Raw genomic sequence first — 20,437 nt, 5'->3', positions numbered from 1 at the left:
GGCAGCTTTTCTCAGCCAGTCGAAATCATGAATCAGCTGGCATCATATTTATGGATATATACAAAGAAATGTAAATGTAAATCCAACTCCAGTTTAAAGTGATTGTGTTAGCTGTTTTGTTGGCTAGCTCCTCTGAACAAGTGTCCTGACGAGGGAGCACATTTTCTATGCCAGACGAAATCGGGCCTCATTAGCTCATTGTTATGAATGTATCAAAATAAATGTCACTAGAAAACAGCTTAAACAATTGCAAATGTGGCAAGTTACATAAGTTAGCCGTAGTTGGCTAGCTAGCAAGCAAGGGATAAGAACGTTGCCAGCCAGTATGGCAATGGAACATATCGAACAAACGTCCATGAATGACGACTGGGTCGCGTCTCCAAGCAACCGAACCGATAGAACGAACGACCAATCGGTTTTGATAGCAACCCTAGATTTGTGTCAGGACTATATATTGTGGAAGGATGAAATAGTATGAATAAATTCACCAAAATAACGTTTTTAATAAAAATATGTAAATCATTATTTGAATATGTTGGTAACCCGTTGTATAAAAGTGATAATGCCCTCGAAGCAGGTGTTTGGAAGATATATAACACCCGTGCCAATATATCCTCCAAACACTGGCTTCTCGGGCATTATCACTTAAATAAAACACAGAAAACAGAATTTTGACTGCACTGGGCCTTTAAAGACAGAAGGGGTAGAGGATAACAGAGAGAAGTGAGAAAGACAGGTGTGAGAGGAGAAATAAATGGTTAGTAAAAGCAAGTGGCGGAGTGGAAAAAGAGAAAGGAGTGAAAAAAAATTAATAAGAAGGAAAATAAACGTGTAAATCTGACAAAGGTGTGTCATACCCTCATAATCTCCCAGCAGCTGGTTACCACACAGGCAGTAGCCATGAAAGTGTGTGTGAGTGTATTTCCAGTGCTAATTGGTGTGTCCCATTTTAGCGATTAGCGCTGGTGTAACTGGCAGGCTAACCGTCTGGCCTGCCTGTTGTTCTGTTAGCCTAAATAATTGATAAGTCAGTGATATTAATAGAGTATGGAGAGGCAGTCAGAGCATCTCACACAAATATAATTAGGTGAATGAGGAGGGAAATGCCATGCTTTTCAGTGTCAGACGGCGTGTGTATGTACAGTGCCTTGCAAAAGTATTTAAACCCCTTGGATTTCTTCATATTTTATTGTACTACAAAGTAGGATTAAATAAATTGTCTTTTTTTGTCAACAATCTACACAAAATACTCAAATGCGAATGTGGAAGAAAAAAAAAGGATTTTTTTTATAAATAAAACATGTATAACAGCCCCTTAGCCTAATTAGTTAAGGAGTACATTTGGCTTAACAAATCACGTAATAAGTTACATGGACTGTGAAATAATAGGATTTGACATGATTTTTGAATGACTAACCCTTCCTCTATCCCCCAAACATACATAGATACATAGATCCCTCAGTCAAGTATTGCATTTTAAGCACAGATTCAACTACAAAGACCAGGGAGCATTTGAAAGCCTCATAAAGAAGGGAAGTGATTGGTAGATGGGTAACAATAACAAATCAGACATTGAATATCTCTTTAAGCATGGTCAAGTTAATTATTACGCTGTGGTTTATACACTGAGTATACCAGACATTAGGAACTCAGGGTGCTGAATACTTACGCAAAAACTATATTTTAGAATTTTTCTTCCACTTTAACATTACAATATTTTGTGTAGACTGTTGACATGACAATGAAATACATTTGAATTCCACTTTGTAACCCAATAAAATTTTAAGAAATCCAAGGGGTCTGAATTCTTTTGCAAGGCACTGTGTATATATGTGTGTGTGTTGTGTGTTGCTTTCATTGGTGTGCTGGAACATTTGGTTCTATGAACTGTTTCATTTGCAGAAGAACGTGAACTGGGACAACTGCCAAAAATGTAGTTTTGGGGCAGGCGTTGCTCTTTTGTAATCTTGTAACCTATTCAAGAAATGTTGTGGTACATTGTGGTACATTATTGTGATCTTTTCCTTGCCATGTTCTCATCAACTACCACTCATTAGCAACACTTGTCATTACATTGCCATCATTCCAGGGTATCTATATGTGTATGTAATTAAAAGTGGCATTTCTATTTCATTCTTGTTAACTAGCTTGTTATAGAATAATATATTATTAGTTATCCAACTGGTAGTAACTCTAGTATAGGACCTCTGTAATGTAAAGTGTGGCCCACTTAGGCATCCTTCATTTGCTTACAGGTGTTCTATGCAGTGTAAGGTTTAACCGTTCTAGGTAGCGTAAGGGTTAACCACAGAGTTTCTAAACCCAGAGTCGCAACATCGCAACGTTTTCCGGTAATTCTTGTGAAACAGGCCAAACAGACTAGGCCGGGGTTTGGGAAGTCACTGAGAGAAGTAAAACAAATTCTTCCTTAGTTGTTTATTTTCTCGAAATCTAAAGGCACAACCTAGATTCGAGCCAATATCTTAAGTAGTTGAACATTATTACTCCAACCTCGTGAAAGTGACAAACTGAAATGTTTGAATTTCTGTGAAAAACATCTTCATATCGAAGGAGTGCCTTTAATTTGCGCAGTTCGCCACCAGACGACTGTTAGACACGATAAAGTGAGCTTAGCTTGCCGACGTCGCCATGACATCGCCTACAAGTGTGATAGGCTAAAATCACCAATCTTCATACTGTCTTTGGTTTAACCAATCGTTACCCCAGCAGGCGCCAATGACCAGTCGCTGTCTTGGGGCAGGGTTGGGTATGGCTCCGTTGTCGTGGATGAGGGCGGGGTCGAAGGTGACTCCGTCCACGTACAGTGTCACAGAGGGGAACTGGACACTGAGGGACAGGTGATGCCACTCGCTGTCACACACCTAGCGAGGAAAGAAGGACATGAAGACACAATATGTCAGAGGTCAAGAAACAGCTGAACACTTGGGTTGTGTACAGCAGACACAAAACAGGAAAACTAAAAAAGGAGAACTAAAAAGAACTAGATGTGCTACATGAATTTATCCCATATAATATCAAAATGTTTCTAAATGTTTTATCCCTTTTGTTTCTACTGAACACTACCCATGACACCAGACTGAGCACTGTAACAGATATTGTCGCAGAAGAGAGACAGAGGGATATGCCAAATCTTATCTGTATCAGCTTGGCCCCTATAATCCTACCCAGTTTAAGCTGTCTACGACCAGTAACCCCAGCCAAAACCACTTAGTCCCCCCTCCAACCAAAACCACACAACCCCACCATCCCCTTATCCCCTCTGCCCCTGCCTCTCATCCAAATCCTATTCTTCCTAATCCCCCTGCTCTTTGTCCATTCCCATATTTACAAATTCCCCCAAGGGAAATATCCTAGCCTAGCAAGTAGAGCATTGCGACAGTAACCAAAAGGTTGCATGTTTGAATCCCCAAGCCGGCAAGGTGAAAAAAACTGCTGTTCTGCCCTTAAGCAAAGCAGTTAACCCCCACAACAACTGCTCCACGGGTGCCGATGATGTCGATTAAGGTAGTTCCCCGCACCTCTCTGATTCAGAGGGGTAGGGTTAAACGCAGAAGACACATTTTGGTTGAATGCATTCAGTTGTATAACTGACTAGGTCTTCCCTTTCCCTTGTAGCTAGCGAGTCTGCCTTGAGATCAGGAGCCCTAGGTTGTAACCCTACTTAATGCAGTTGTCTTAAAAATAAATAAATACAATTGCAACTGGCATTAAGTGAGCGTTGGCCTTTTTGTATGGCTCTTTCACTCATAGCTCTCCTTCTAGCAACTGTTAATTGAAGAAAATATGTTCCAGCCTCATCCAGCAACATTCCCATAGTACCTGCTCCAGTTTCCAGAGAAACTTCACAGGCCGCGCAGCGGAGACGTCGGGCCAGTAGAAAAGAGATAGACGGCAGCCGTGAACGGAGAGAGAGTAGTGGGAGAAGGAGTCGTCTGAGGAACAGGGAAAGGAGACTGGCAGTCAGTAGACAGAAAACAGCATTTGAGACAAAACTTGCAGACGGAATATGAGACACAGGCAGTGCATCTCTTCATATTTCCTCGCCATAGTCTTCACAGAATTAGACTGAAGCAGAGCCATAAAGATACAGTATACATAGCGGTTGGAAGTAAGGGTGCTGAGGGTACTGTATCACCCTCTGCAAAATCAGAAGAAAAAAATATATATACAGTACCAGTCAAAAGTTTGGACACCTAATCATTCCAGAGTTTTTCTTTATTTTGAGAATTTTCTACATTGTAGAATAATAATGAAGACATCAAAATTATGAAATAATACACACAGAATCATGTAGTCTTCAAAGTAGCCACCCTTTGCCTTGATGACAGCATTGCATAGCTTGGCATTCTCTCAAGAAGAGACTTGCTTGGGCCAAGAAACACGGGCAATGGACATTAAACCAGTTTAAATCTGTCCTTTGGTCTTATGAGTCCAAATTTGAGATTTCTGGTTCCAACCGCTGTGTCTTTGTGAGACGCAGAGTAGGTGAACGGATGATCTCCGCATGTGTGGTTCCCACCGTGAAGCACGGAGGAGGAGGTGTGATGGTGCTTTGCTGGTGACACTGTCAGTGATTTATTTAGAATTCAAGGCACAATTAACCAGCATGGCTACCACAGAATTCTGCAGCAATACGCCATTCCATCGGGTTTGCGCTTAGCGGGACTATAATTTGTTTTTTTAACAGGACAATGACCCAAATCACACCTCCAGGCTGTGTAAGGGCTATTTGACCAAGAAGGAGAGTGATGGAGTGCTGCATCAGATGACCTCGCCTCCACAAGCACCTGACCTCAACCCAATTGAGATGGTTTGGGATGAGTTGGACCGCAGAGTGAAGGAAAAGCAGCCACCAAGTGCTCAGCATATGTGGGAACTCCTTCAAGACTATTGGAAAATCATTCCTCATGACGCTGGTTGAGAGAATGCCAAGAGTGTGCAAAGCTGTCATCAAGGCTGTCACGCCCTGATCTGTTTCACCGGTCTTTGTGCTTGTCTCCACTCCCCTCCAGGTGTTGCCCATCTTCCTCATTATCCCCAGTGTATTTATAGCTGTGTTCTCTGTCTGTTGCCAGTTCGTTTTGCTTCGTCAAGCCTACCAGTGTTTTTCCCCTGCTCCTGTCTTTCTCTAGTTCCTGTTCTCTAGTTTTCCCGGTTTTGACCATTCTGCCTGCCCTGACCCTGAGCCTGCCTGCCGTTCTGTACCTACTGACTTTGACCTGCCGTTTGCCTGCTGTTTTTGTAAAACTTTTGTTACTCCGAAACTGTCTGCATCTAGGTCTTCTCCTGAGCCTTGACAGTACAAACTAGCCATGACGGACCCAGCAGACTCAGACCAGCTCCGCAACACCGTCTGCTCCCAAGGAGCCACCATTGGTTGGCACAAGGAGTTGCTTCATGGTCTTATGGAAGGGTTCCAGACCTTGGGGTGGCAGGTAGCCTAGTGGTTAGAGCATTGGACTTGTAACCGAAAGGTTGCAAGATCGAATCCCCGAGCTGACAAGGTAAAGAAATCTGTAATTCTGGCCCTGAACAAGGCAGTTAACCCAATGTTCCGAGTCTGGAACTTGTTGGGCGTTTCACGCGAAGTGTTCTCTCATCATCGAGCTGCAGCCCTCCTCTTTCCCCACGGACCACTCGAAGATAGCATACCTCATCACGCTGATGTCCAGAAGGGTTCTCGCCTGGGCTGGGGCCATGTGGGAACAACAGTCGGCCGTATGGTTCAGTCTGGAGGAGTTCGTGGCGGAGGTGAAGGTTTTTGATTCTCCATTGTCCGGGAGAGAGGCTGCCCAGAAGTTACTCCAGCTTTGGCAAGACTCCCGCAATGTGGTAGACTATGCAGTGGATTTCTGCACATTGGCAGCTGAGAGTACCTGTAATCACTGAGCGGCTATGGGTACGTAGGAAGGAGAGGAGGTCCAATCGACCTCGCCTCCGAGGCATCCCGAAAGTCCCCAACGTCTCCATGGCCGAGAGGACTCAAGTCTAGCCAAGTTCCCCCGAGTGTCTCCGAAATCTGCCGATTTACCTCTTCCCGAGCTGATGCAACTAGGCAGAGCAAGGCTGTCCCCAGCAGAACGTCTTTCCACCGGCTTCACATGAAGAGTTGTAATGCGGGACTACTGGTCATTTAGTGTCCTCCTGTCCACTAAAAGACCAGACTCACCAGGTAGGGGCGAGTACTCTGGTGGGCCATACGGATAATTTTTCCTCTCCCCTTACTTGCTCCCCTTTCCATGCCATCCTGCTGTGGGGGAACAAGTCGATATCTCTCCGGGTACTCCTCAACTCTGGGGCCGATGAGTTTTATAGACGCTACCCTGGCGTCTGAGCTAGGCATCCCCACTCAGCCCCTCTCCATTCCCATGGATGTTAGAGCATTGGATGGGGCCAGGTCACCCGCAATACCACTCCCATCAATCTACGAGTGTCAGGGAACCAAGGCGAGGCAATTCAATTCATGCTAATTAAGTCTCCTCAGGTTCCGTGGTATTAGGATTCTCTTGGCTCCAGTGACACAATCCCTTAATAACCTGGACTGCTGGTGCCATCATGGGCTGGAGCCCATTCTACGATGCCCATTGCCTGAAGTCAGCGCAGCCTGCCCCGGGACATCTTCCTGTGGGCTCGAAAGTTGCCCCGGACGTCTGTCATTCCCGCGGAGTACCAGGACCTCCGGGAGGTTTTCAGTAACGTCCGGTCCACTTCACTTCCTCCGCACCGACCCTATGACTGCGGGATCAACCTTCTCCCAGGCACCACACCGGGGACGACTGTACTCTCCGTCGGGTCCAAGGCTATCAAGACCTACATCGAGCACTCCCTAGCTGCAGGGTGTATCTATCCTTCTGCCTTCCCCGCCGGCGCAGGGTTCTTCTTTGTGGAGAAGGACAAAACCCTGCGCCTGTGCATCGACTACCGGGGTCTCAATGACATCACGGTGAAGAACCGCTACCAACTACCATTCATCACCTCGGTCTTCGAGCTGTTCCAGGGGGACACCATTTTCTCCAAGTTGGACCTGTGGAACGCCTACCACCTGGTGTGGATACGGAAAGGGGACGAGTGGAAGACTGCCTTCAACACGGCCAGCAGTCACTACAAATATCTGGTCATGCCATTTGGCCTTACCAACACCTCAGCTGTGTTCCAGGCCCTAGTTAATGACGTTTTCCGCGACATGTTGAACCGGTTCGTCTTCCTCGACAACATCCTCGTTTTCTCCCACTCAGCCCAAGAACACATGTTCCACGTCCGACAGGTTCTCCAGCTCCTCCTGTAGAACCAGCTTTTAGTGAAAGCGGAGAGAGAAATTAGAATTTCATTGCACCACCATCCCCTTCCTTGGTTACATCATCGCTGCAGGGAATGTACAGATGGATCCAATAAAGGTGAGAGCTGTTGTGGATTGGCCCCAGCCTATGTCCAGAGTGCAGCTGCAATGTTTCCTGGGATTTTCCTACTTTTATCGCCGCTTTATCCGGGGTTACAGCGTTTCCCTGGCTCCCCGTCTACACTCACCTCTCCCAAGATTCCGTTCACGTGGTCCCCAGCTGCTGACCGGGCTTTCCGGGACCTGAAGCACCGCCTCACCACAGCTCCCATATTGGTTCATCCTGACCTGTCCTGTCAGTGCGTGGTGGAGACCGATGCTTTGGATGTCAGAGTGGGGTCTGTCCTGTCCCAGTATTCTGCCCTGGACCTCAAGTTACATCCCTGCGCCTTCTCCCATCGCCTAAACGGCAAGGAGAGGAATTACGATGTGGGGAATCGTGAGCTTCTCGCGGTGAAGATGGCATTGGAGGAGTGGAGTCACTGGTTGGAGGGGGCGGAACAGCCGTTCATTGTGTGGACAGATCACAAGAACCTGGAATATCTCCGCAACGCCAAGTGTCTCAATTCCAGGCAAGCTAGGTGGGCCCTGCTTTCACCCAGATTAACTTCTCCCTCTCCTACCGACCGGGATCCAATAATAACAAGCCGGAAGTGCTGTCACGCCACTATAGCCCTGCGGCTACACCCTCGTACCCTGAGACCATCCTTTCCACCTTGTCTCGCGATGGCACTCAGCTGAGGAAATAGGGAAGAAGGTCCATGACACCCAGAATTCCCAGCCGATATAGGGGCCAGATAGTCGGATGTTTGTTCCTGACGCTGTCCGCCCCTTGGTCCTGGAGTGGCCCCACTCCTCCAGAGTTACCTGCCACCCGGGCTTCCGTCAGACCCTCGCCTTTGTACGGCAATGCTTTTGGTGGCCTATTATGGTCCCGGACATTCCGCGTTCATTGCCGCATGCATGATCTGTGCGCAGAACAAGACTCCTCGGCAAGCTCCGGCTGGTCTCATTCAGCCACTGTCCCTCACCGTCCCTGGTCTCACATATCCCTGGACTTTGTCACGGGTCTCCCCCCCCATCTGATGGCAACACCGCCATCCTGACTGTAGTGGACCGGTTTTCCAAAGCCGCCCATTTCATTCCTTTGCCCAAAGAGACGGCCTAGCTCATGGTGCAGCACATTTTACGGATCCATGGACTCCCGGTGGACATGGTCCCCGACCGGGGTCCTCAGTTCTCATCCTGGTTCTGGAAGGCGTTCTGCACATTCATTGGGTCGTCGGCCAGCCTGTCCTCCTGGTTCCACCCTCAGTCCAACAGCCAGTCGGAGCAAGTCAATCAAGACCTGGAGACGAGTCTTTGCCCGCAACACCCTCCCCTGCTCTGCCGCCGGGCTCTCGCCGCCTTTCGAGTGTTCCCTGGGTTATCAGCCCCCGCTCTTCCTGGAGCAAGAGGAAGAGGTCGGCATACCCTCGGCACAGATGTTTGTCCGCCACTGTCGCTGTACCTGGAAGAGAGCCCGGTCGGCTCTTCTCAAGACTACCTCCTATTATCGGAGACAAGCGGACCGCCACCGGCCCCCAGCCCCCCAGTATCGTCTCAGGCAGAGGGTATGGCTGTGCACCCGAGATCTGCTCCTCTGGGTGGAGTCCCGCAAACTTTCCCCCATTTTAAAATTGTCCCTTTCCCCATCTCCAAGATCATTACCCCTCTCCTGTTAGTCTTCTGTTGCCCCGTACCCTCTGTATACATCCCACTTTTCATATGTCTAGGATTAAACCCATGTCTCACAGCCATTTGTCTCCTGTTAGGCTACTACATGATTCCATTTGTGTCATTTCATAGTTTTGATGTCTTCACTATTATTCTACAATGTAGAAAATAGTCAAAATAAAGAAAACCCCTTGAATGAGTAGGTGTGTCCAAACTTTTGACTGGTTATATATATATATATAGCGGTGGGAAAAGTACCCAATTGTCATACTTGAGTAAAAGTATAAGATACCTGATTATAGATATATTTACCCCCAAAATATATGGGGGATTGGAAATGCAGACAATTACATTAATGGAAGCAACAATCTATCCGCAATATTAAAGCTGATCCACCCCCTGAATTAAAAAATATGACTCAAGTAAAAGTTAGTCACCCAGTAAAATACCACTTGAGTAAAAGTCAAAAAAAGTATTTGATTTTAAATATACTTAAGTATCAAAAGTAAAATTAATTTAAAATTTCTTATATTAACCAAACGGTGCAATTTTCTGTTTTTTGTTCATTTACGGATAGCCAGGGGTTTCACTCCAACACTCATACATAATTAGCAAATGAAGCATTTGTGTTTAGTGAGTTCGCCAGATCAGTGGCAGTAGGGATGACATCTTGATAAGTGAGTGAATTGGACAATTTTTCTGTCCTGCTAAGCATAAAAAATGTAATGAGTACTTTTGGGTGTCAGAAAAAATGTATGGCATAAACATGACCATTTTTTCTTTAGGAATGTAGCAAAATAAAGTAAACGTTGTCAAAAATATAAATAGTAAAGTACAGATATCCCAAAAAACTACTTAAGTAGTACTTTAAAGTATTTTTACTTTGACTGACAGTTGTGACTGACCATTTGCCTGACCATTCTTGACGGTACTGCAGACGATAGTCTCCTCTTCCCTGCGGTTTCCTCTGGCCTGATTAGTCGGAGGCTGGGTGTTGATCCCACCCCTTCGCATCCACAGCTGGAGGGTGAAATGGTCTCCGGATATGGCCGCGGCAATAGAGTCAGGTACCATGGCAACATGGGTGGAGCCATTGAAGGAGAACACCAGGGACGAATCAGAAGAAGGGAGGGTGGGCAAGGCTGAGGTCCAATTGGCTGCTGGGGATGGGGGCGGGAGTAAGTCCACTTCACCTCTCACAGCACCTGGTGAGACAGAAGTGAAATCATGAATGACATACTGTACAACCCTAGCCTTGGTAAAGGCCTTAGAAGCATTAAGTCTTTTGGGACTGTCTGTGGTTAATGTGCTTGTTTCAGGTTGGGAGTTCAAACTCCCCTTCTGACTCACTCCAATGTTGCTGCATAACTCTACTTACTAACTCTAAACACGTTAATGCCTTAATGAGCTGACTTTTGGGCCTGTATTCTCCCGAAATGCATGACTGCATTACTTCATTTCATTTATGCACACACCACAAATGCAAGGTATTTTTATGCTCATGTGGCAAATAGGGCTAAAACCTATGTGACTTGAGCATGCTCCATTCCAAACTTCAAATAGTCACACATTATTATCCCAAAGATTGAGTCCATCATGAATAGCCCAGACTCAAGCAGCACTCACCACAGAGTCTGCGGACTGATCGGTCTGAGTAGCTGTCCCTGTCACAGCCCTTCCCAATATGGCCAGTCTGCAGCTCTACGGTGGCCTGGATGTTCCACACAGTCTCTTCGCAGGTCTCCAGGTGCAAACTGGGGAACAAGGGAATGCTGCCTGACCCGGGGGTATACTCCACCCGCTTCGACCAGCCTGAAAACCAACAGAGAAAATAAACCATCAAAATTCAGTGCATTAGGAAAGTATTCAGACCCCTTGACTTTTTCCACATTTTGTTACGTTTCATTACAATTACAATTTTCCTCATCAATTGACACACAATACCCCATAATGACAAAGTGAAAATAGGTTTCTATTTTTTTTGTTGCAAAAATAAATAAAAATAAAAAAGCACTACCTTTTTTACATAAGTATTCTGACCCTTTGCTATGAGACTTGAAATTGAGCTCAGGTGCATCCTGTTTCCATTGATCATCCTTGAGATGTTTCTACAACTTGATTGGAGTCCACCTGTGGTAAATTCAATTGATTCGACATGATTTGGAAAGACACACACCTGTCTATATAAAGGTCCCACAGTAGACAGTGCATGTCAGAGCAAAAATCAAGCCATGAGGTCGAAGGAATTGTCCGTAGAGCACCGGGACAGGATTGTGTTGAGGCACAGATCTGCAGAAGGGTACCAAAACATTTCTGCAGCATTGACGGTCCCCAAGAACACAGTGGCCTCCATCATGCTTAAATGGAAGAAGTTTGGAACCACCAAGGCTCTTCCTAGAGCTGGCCGCCCGACCATACCGATCAATCGGGGGAGAAGGGCCTTGGTCAGGGAGGTGACCAAGAACCCGATGGTCACTCTGACAGAGCTCCTCTGTGGAGACGGGAGAACCTTCCAGAAGGACAACCATATTTACAGCACTCCACCAATCAGGCCTTTCTGGTAGAGTGTCCAGATGGAAGCCACTCCCCAGTAAAAGGCACATGACAGCTCGCTTGGAGTTTGCCAAAAGCCACTGAAAGGACTCTAAGAAACAAGATTCTCTGGTCTGATGATGCCAAGTGTCACTTCTGGAGGAAACCTGGCACCATCCCTACGGTGAAGCATGGTGGTGGCAGCATCATGCTGTGGGGATGTCATTCAGCTGCACGGACTGGGAAACTAGTCAGGATCGAGTGAAAGATGAATGTAGCAAAGTAGAGAGAGATCCTTGACGAAAACTTGTGTAAGCACATAGCTAAGACAACGCAGGTGTGGCTTCGGGTCTCAATGTCCTTGAGTGGCCCAGCCAGAACCCGGACTTGATCCCGATCGAACAACTGTGCAGCAACGCTCCCCATCCAACCTGACAGAGCTTGAGAGGATCTGCAGAGAAGAATGGGAGAAACTCCCCAAATACATGTGTGCCAACCTTGTAGCATCATACCCAAGAAGCAGTGACCTGTCATTCAGGACAGCTTTGTTGCCTGTTTTGCATGTTATTTTGGCATTAATACGATGTCACATATCAGTTTGCAAAAGTTGTATAATTTTTTTTATAAAGCCACATACAAACATGGTCTATTTTTTGTTTTCTTGAGTAAGGCAGCTCCAAAATGCAGGTGTTTCAGCCTAGCTCAGTGCTTTCTGTGGTGGTGGGTCAGCCAGCGGAAAGTATAGAGCGTAGGGGTTGGTAATGTTCTCTAGTTGCGCCGTGATTGGCTCAGTGTTCTGTCACTCATGGGGACACTACATCACCGCAAAATCTACGGGGAGAGCTTAAATTCAAGCCCTTTGGGTGCTGCTCATAGATTTACTTTAGAAGTGCCCATCCAAGAAGGCACAAGGTCATTGGCTACAGATAAAATGACGTCAAATCATCTTACAGCTTCGATTGGACTGATCATGTCAACATCATACCTTCAAAATCTTAGCTAGCAAGATAGACAAGCAGTCATCATCCTGAATCAAGTCGACAATCTACTGGCAAATCCTTTTCAATCCTTGTCATATGAAGATCATTGTTTTATAAAACGTATTGGTGCTCATCGGTCATTGGATATAAACATTATATAACAAGTTGGAAATCGCAAATTCAACAATGAGTGGTTTGGGAGGAATCAGTGGCTAACTGCAAGCATTGCAAAGCAATCACTGGCCTGCTATTCAGAGGAGAGGGTGTGTGGTCCAAGTCTGGGTTTAAGGGTCTCTTTTCCAAGCTTAAAAGGATAAACATTCACATGCAACACCATGGGCCAGAAAAGGTTGAACACATTGGCCATGATGTCAATCCAGCATGACTTCTGTTGCATTCAAAACAACTGGAAACTTGGATCTTGTAAATGTTCAGTGAGTTTAAGACAACTGGGAACTCTGAAAAAAATGAGCTCCGACTGGGAAAATACGTTTTGAACGGTCATCCAACTTAGAATTTGCAAGTCGGGGAGTTGGGCCTCTTTCTAGAGCTTGGGCCTGAAAATCACTGACGTCATGATTCAACCTTGTTTTTCTCAGAGTTCCCAGTTGTCGTGAAAGCACCATAAATCCAGAGAATGCCAGATTTTTATGACAAAGTTTGATGACAAAATTTGCCCACAAGAAGGAGCCCCACGCCATCTTCCTGTTCAAGTGATCACAGCACAACAAGGCGAGTCCAAAATTGTATTGTATGCTGCTGCTTAAATGATGTAATATGCCAGGGAGATATGTATACTGTAGCTAAGAAAGTAATACTAAGTGTATGTTGTGTAGTAAGCTGTTAGTAGCCCATGTGCCTCACCCTAATAATTTGGTCCCTTTCCCCCTCATAATTTTGCCTACTGTTCTGACTTGTTGGTGCACATGTAGCCTACAGCCTGTTTTGGAGAAATGTCATCATTGAATATTGTAAGAGCTACTTATGTGCCCCCTTTATTTAAACAATTTTGGGGGAGTTTGCCCCACCAAGATTTACATGCTGCAATCGCCACTACCAAGAAGACTCAAGGCTGTAATCGCTTCCAAAGGTGCTTCAATAAAATACAGAGTAAAGGGAGTGAATACTTAATATGTGATAGTTTTTTTATTTTTAATGCATTTGCAAAAATGTCTAAAAACCTGTTTTTTGCTATGTCATTATGGGGTATTATGTGTTAGATTCAGGGATAAAAAAAAAATCAATTTTAGAATAACGGTGTCTAGTAACAAAATGTGGAAAAAGTTAAGGGGTCTGAATACTTTCCGAAAGCACCGTACATAAATTCTGTGTTGATGAGTCATTCATGTTAGGATAATTATGCAAGGCAAGTTGTGTCCCCCGACCATTCACACCAATTAAGTTATCAAGTAGCATTGTCATCTTTGGTTATCACCATTTTCTCAATTGAAGTCTGCAAAGTGGTTGTTCCACTGGATATCATAAGGTGAATCCACCAATTTGTAAGTCGCTCTGGATAAGAGCGTCTGCTAAATGACTTAAATGTAATGTACAATTTTTTAACCCAACAACGTCCATTCTATATGCTACAGTATCATTTCAGACACTAATGTAGTTCCAACAAAGATACAGCCTGTGTCCCAAATTACACCCTATTCTCTACATACTGTAGTGCACTACTTTCGACGTCGGGCCCTAGGGCTTTGTTCAAAAGTAGTGCACTATATAGGGAATAGGTCCATTCCACACCACCACTGAGGAGACAGATGAAGAAGTCATGAATAATGAGGGTGATGATGCGTTTAGTGTTATTGATTACCGATCCAGCCGGGTTTGCAGGACGGTTTGACCGTGACGACGACCTGGGCGTCGGCCTGAGCGCGGTTCTTGCCACAGTCGAACGCGGTCACCCAGAAGGTGTGGACACGCTGGCGCTTCGAATCCAATGGCTCTGTGTTCTTAATGTTACCTAGGAGATGGGAAGAGAGGGATGGAGAGGGAGAGAGAGTTATGTACAGTACAATACAAAACACAGTCATTCACTCACTCAAAAGCACAGCGTGGAAAGTATGCACTATTATACACACACTCTCACCACACCTAAGCGCACACACAGCAGACACTCCAAAATTGTTCAGTGCAGGATATTCAAACGGAAAAGGCAACGACAAGGGAGGGAGAGAAGAGAGAACTAAAATAATGAATAAAAGACAGTTTCTTCCTATATCTAGAGACGAAGAGAGAATGCAACAAAGATATGGTTGACGGGACCTGCACGACAGGCCCCAGACAATGCGAGACGGGGGGAGAAAGAAAGACTGCGAAAGGGAGAGATGAAAGAGAACTATAGAGGTAGAGTGGGAGAGAGAGAGAATGACAATACTAGGGCATTTAAACCGCCCGGGCTGAAACAAAAAGTCTCTGTGCTTCATCTGGGCCCAGCAGCCTGACCCATATATTAAAGGAACTTCTCATCCCCTGCAACCTCCTCCCCAGTCACTGCCAATTGTGCAAAGTCATGGTAAAAACCTGACTCCTGAGAAAATCTGCCTCAACCCTATTCTGTTGTCATATTACAAAATGCCCGCTATCGATCTCCCACCGGTAGCCCGTCAATGGCAGTCTTGCAGACTGAAATCAAAGCCTTCTCCTCAGAGCAACCATGTCTACAAGATCAACGGAAACACTAGACTAAAGGCCTAACCCCCTGAACCCATTGTCCTCTGGGCTCTGTTCATATAAACCTGCCCTAGCAATGTTGATGCATAAGCTTTGCTTACACAACTACTACCTACGCACACGTATGTTGTTCTGAAAGCTGGGACGGCGGGAGTCAAACTGTGTTTCTTACAGCAAACACATGCTGCAAATCTACTCGTCGCGGTGCAAAAGGAATGCTGTAGCATAAAAACTGCAAAATGGGTGAGCAAGATACTTGGAAATGGCTCAGGCCGGTGGAGGAGTGAGTGAGTGACTACTTAAGGGACCGGTCATTCTCTAGCAACGTACATAGCAACAAGACCAGCTGGAGACAATCAAAATAGAACAGGGAAATGAACTCGTATTTTTACAGTTTGGTAGTCATCAACATGCTAACTGTTGTTTTCATTGGTGACAAGATGTCAACTCACACATTACATTCAATTTTATAGTATATGAATCAAATAAAGAAAATGGCTCTGGTAAAGACTAGCCAGATCCTCGTTTATTTGTGGAAAACTGCTGTAAAGCCCAGCTGTGTTGTGGTAGCTGTAGTTCTCACCATCGTTATCGATGACAAAGGGAATGTTGGGGGTGAGGATGTCGTAGAAGCAGATCTGGCTGTACTGCGGGGAGCAGTCCGCGTCGAGTGCCTCAACGCGCACGATGCGGTCGAACAGACGGCCTTCAGGGACGGAGGCCTCGTAGCGACGCTCCACGAACACTGGGGAGAACTCGTTTACGTCGTTCACACGTACATGCACCGTGGCCCTGAAAGGAAGAGAGCGAGAAAGAAAGAAAGAAAGAAAAGAAAAAGAAATAGGAGAAAAGTAAAGAGCATGATAAAGATGAAGAGAGGTCAAGACATACATAACTGCATGGTAATATAGTAATGTATGGATCAAGCATAGCAGTGACAAATACCCAAGGGTTAATCATTCTCCAAACTATAATAACCAGTATAACCTCTGACAACAACCCAATCCATTAAACCTATTTGACCTTTAGGGTAATGTAGTTCTCACTTGTGGGACTTCTTGCTGTTGGCTCCATCGGGGCCCTCTCCACAGTCATAGGCCTGGATGGTGAAGCTGTGCTCCCGCTGGCTCTCACAGTCCAATGGCTCTTTAGAGCGGACCAGGCCCTCCCCTGTCGAGCGGTCCAGAACCACCGCCTCAAACTGGACCGAACTGGATCCCGAGGGCCCATTGTGCACCCGGAAGCCACAGATCTCACCTGGAGGGGGGGGGGGAAAGAGAGAAGAAAAAGAAAGAGAGAGAGAGAGAGAGAGAAGAAAAAGAAAGAGAGAGAGAGAGAGAGAGAGAAGAAGAAAGAGAGAGAGAGAGAGAGAGAGAGAGAGAGAAACTCATTTTAGTACCAATTTAACTTCCAGTGACATTTTGATGATTTACATTGACGGATTTACTCAAATAGAGTCTTCAATGGCTAAGATAAACAACATGAAATTCAGTGATCTATTTCAATGAACCCCATGTGATGTTACATGATCCAATCAATCATTTCATTGTCCCAGTTGGGAAATGTGTACTATAATGATTTCTGTGAGCACAGGGTATATAATGTTCCCAATGAATACAAATGATTGAATTTCACTTGGCTGTGGAGGACCAGTGCAGTACCCAGGAATAGAATTACACACCGACTATTGGAGCGGCCCTAAAAATAGAGGACTGGACAGATATGATTATTTTCCATGTTAATATTTGTAATGCTTTGTAAATGCCCAGCAAAACCCTTTCGGTAGTGCTTTATTTTACAGTACTTTTTCCACTGGTATTTACCAAATTGTGTGGTAACAATGTAAACTTTCTGGCACAAATGATGGTGCTTCATAGGTTATTATTGTGTAATTACCATTTTACGCCATCCACTCTGATTTTAGGACGGCATAACATTTTCAATTTCTAACAATTTCCCCTCTACAAAATGCTTAGTCACTGAAGGGGTATTGTGAGAGTCGGTTTTCAATATGCTAACCGTGGCCATTGTAATCAATAGCAAATATGTTCCGAATGGCAATATGCTTTTTGTTTATACTCGGTTTAATTAGTAAACACCCGGTAATATTTCTACCGTAAAATACATTGCTACCATACTTTCAATGCTAATATTTTATAATGCTTATTATGTGGGAGAGTGTTGATTTGCTATAGGAGGACTGCCAAGTGGCCCCCCATCATTCTAACCATGCCTGTACTGTACCTGCGTAGTGCAGTGGAGCGTCTTTATCCAGGGCGAACAATGGTGGGTTGAGAAGAACGGTGTTGTCGTTCTCCATGACGATACCCTGGTACTCCGTCTCGATCCATGGCTTGTGCTTATTGGCTGAACGGCAACACAGGAGACAAAAGAAGGCTTGGGTTAAATGGAGCAATTAGAAGGGGGAAAAAAAACATGGCTATTTGTAACACCCCATTACATGACAGGACGTGTGTGTGTGTGTGTGTGTGTGTGTGTGTGTGTGTGTGACCGCAGATACACATACAGACAAATGAAGACACAAAACAGACACACAGAAATGCACACACACTCAACCCCCACCCCCTAACACACAAGTGTCACTCTATACCTTGCGTCAGTTAGCAACATAATTACACTTAGGCCGATTTCCCCTTATCACACAGGGAGATATGTATATTGTACATATCAATCAGAACAGCCCAAGCAGCCGGCCCACAGGCTGCCTGCCCACTTCACTCACTGGCAAACGTGGACGTCCAAATTAAACAGGGAAAGTTTGCCTTGAATCCACCCTCTAATTGCCAATTAATTATTAATTTCTCTCCAGAATGTTCACCCATATCAATCAAAGGCAGAGCTAACGAGCTGGAACGGTGACGATTTTAAACTCAAACAATCAAAGACCAAAACAAAAGCCTGAGGGCTTTTATTTTAGACATGCCTCCCTCACTAGACCCTGAGATGATGACGTTAGACTCAGACAGCGATGACAGAGCCACAGGACATGTTGTGTAGCAACCGCTCCGCTGTTTTGACAACCAAAACACTCTGGCTAATTATAACAATTAAAAATGCCAATCGGGCCTGAATCAACGTGAGATGAGAGTACTACAGAGTGGAAAGTAATTGTCCTCCAGTACTAGTCATCTCAAAGACGAGTGGCGTTCTCGCCTAGCCAGATGGGCGTACTGCAAAGCAGGAGCAATGAGTTAGCCAGCTAACTTTGACAAAAAAAAAAGAAAAAAAAAAAAAAAAACTTTGACAAACAACCAGAAACAACAGTTAATTTTCTGGTTTATTAAGAAAGCTAAGCATACAGTGCATTCAGGAAAGTATTCAGACCCCTTCACTTTCTCCACATTTTGTTATGTAACAGCCTTATTCTAAAATGGATTAAATCATTCCCCCCCCCCCTCGATCAATCTACAAGCAAAAACAGGTTTCGATTTTTTTGCAAATGTATGAAAGTTTTTAAAGTATTCAGACCCTTTACTCAGTACATTGTTGAAGCAACTTTGTTGGCAGTGATTACAGCCTTGCGTCTTCTTGGTTATGACGCTATAAGCTTGCCACACATGTATTTGGGGAGTTTCTCCCATTCTTCTCTGCAGATCCTCTCAAGCTCTGTCAGGTTGGAAGGGTAGCGTCGCTGCACAGCTATTTTCAGATCTCTCCAGAGATGATCGATCGGGTTCAAGTTTGGGCTCTGGCTGGGCCACTCAAGGACATTCAGAGACTTGTCCCGAAGCCACTCCTGCGTTGACTTGGCTGTGTGCTTAGGGTCGTTGTCCTGTTGGAAGGTGAACCTTCGCTCCCAGTCTGAGGTCCTGAGTGCTCTGGAGCAGGTTTTAATCAAGGATTTCTGTACTTTGCTCCGTTTATCTTTCCCTTGATCCTGACTAGTCTTCCAGTCCCTGCCGCTGAAAAACATCCCCACAACATGATGCTGCCACCACCATGCTTCACCGTAGGGGTGGTGCCAGGTTTCCTCCAGACGTGACGCTTGGCATTCAGGGCAAAGAGTTCAATCTTGGTTTCATCAGACCAGAGAATCTTATTTCTCATGGTCTTAGAGTCCTTTAGATGCCAAGCGGGCTGTTGTGTGCCTGAATGCCAGACGGAGTGGCTTCCGTCTGGCCACTCTACCAGAAAGGCCTGATTGGCGGAGTGCTGCATAGATGGTTGACCTTCTGGAATGTTCTCCTGTCTCCACAGAGGAACTCTGGAGCTCTGTCAGAGCGGACCATCGGGTTCTTGGTCACCTCCCTGACCAAGGCCCTTCTCCCCCGATTGCTCAATTTGGATGGGCGGACAGCTTTAGGAAGAGCCTTGGTGGTTCCAAACTTCTTCCATTTAAGCATGATGGAGGCCACTGTGTTCTTGGGGACCTTCAATGCTGCAGAAATGTTTTGGTACCCTTCCACAGATCTGTGCCTCGTCAAAATCCTGTCCTGGAGCTCTACGGACAATTCCTTTGACCTCATGGCTTGGTTTTTGCTCTGACATGCACTGTCAACTGTGGGACATTATATAGACAGGTTTGTGTCTTTCCAAATCATGTCCAATCAATTGAATTTACCACAGGTAGACTCCAATCAAGTTGTAGAAACATCTCAAGGGTGATCAATGGAAACAGCAAAGTGTCTGAATACTTACATAAATATGTTATTTTTTTTATTTTTAACAAATTTGCGAAAATGTCTAAAAACCTGTTTTCGCTTTGTCATTACGGGGTATCGTGAGTAGATTGATGTGAAACATTTTTTTAAATCAATTTTTAAATAAGGCTGTATCGTAACGAAATGTATCGTATCGTAACCAAATATTTCACCATGGATTTAGGTTAAAAGTTGGGCGAAAAAAAATACTTCATTCCCTAACGTTGATGACTTTTTTCCTAATCCAGTTTTCCACATTGATTTAACGTCATCACATAGATTTTTGTTGTTGAAATGACGTGGAAACAAAACTGATTCATCTCATTTTTTCCCAGTGGGATGTATGTTTGGTTGTTGAGTCAATTAGACCATGCCCATAACAAGCTTATCTTTCTAAAAACAAAAAACGATTTTTTTAAGAGTATTCAGGCAAGTTAGCTGCCTTGATCTTGCTTTGTAGTACACCCCTTCGGTTGTGTGACCAGACTGGTGAGTCATGCCCAGGCTAGTAT

General features: G+C 45.1%; 1 protein-coding gene across 1 annotated transcript in view; it reads right to left on the bottom strand.

The window, feature by feature from the left end:
- The window catches only part of LOC106583354 (calsyntenin-3), a 36,055-nt gene that overhangs the window by 12,987 nt on the left and 2,631 nt on the right, over positions 1-20,437 (bottom strand). The window contains exons 3-10 of the mRNA XM_014167474.2: positions 17,509-17,631; positions 16,311-16,521; positions 15,848-16,056; positions 14,405-14,554; positions 10,700-10,885; positions 9,979-10,278; positions 3,841-3,953; positions 2,723-2,882 (exon numbers count right to left, since the gene is read on the bottom strand). Of these exons, the coding sequence (XP_014022949.1) occupies positions 2,723-2,882; positions 3,841-3,953; positions 9,979-10,278; positions 10,700-10,885; positions 14,405-14,554; positions 15,848-16,056; positions 16,311-16,521; positions 17,509-17,631 (1,452 nt within the window). The remainder of the gene's footprint in view (positions 1-2,722; positions 2,883-3,840; positions 3,954-9,978; positions 10,279-10,699; positions 10,886-14,404; positions 14,555-15,847; positions 16,057-16,310; positions 16,522-17,508; positions 17,632-20,437) is intronic.

This window comes from Salmo salar, chromosome ssa02 (assembly GCF_905237065.1).
Source record: "Salmo salar chromosome ssa02, Ssal_v3.1, whole genome shotgun sequence".
Taxonomy (NCBI): Eukaryota; Metazoa; Chordata; class Actinopteri; order Salmoniformes; family Salmonidae; genus Salmo; species Salmo salar.
Note: the sequence above shows the minus strand (reverse complement) of the source record. Positions and strands in the feature narration are given on the sequence as shown.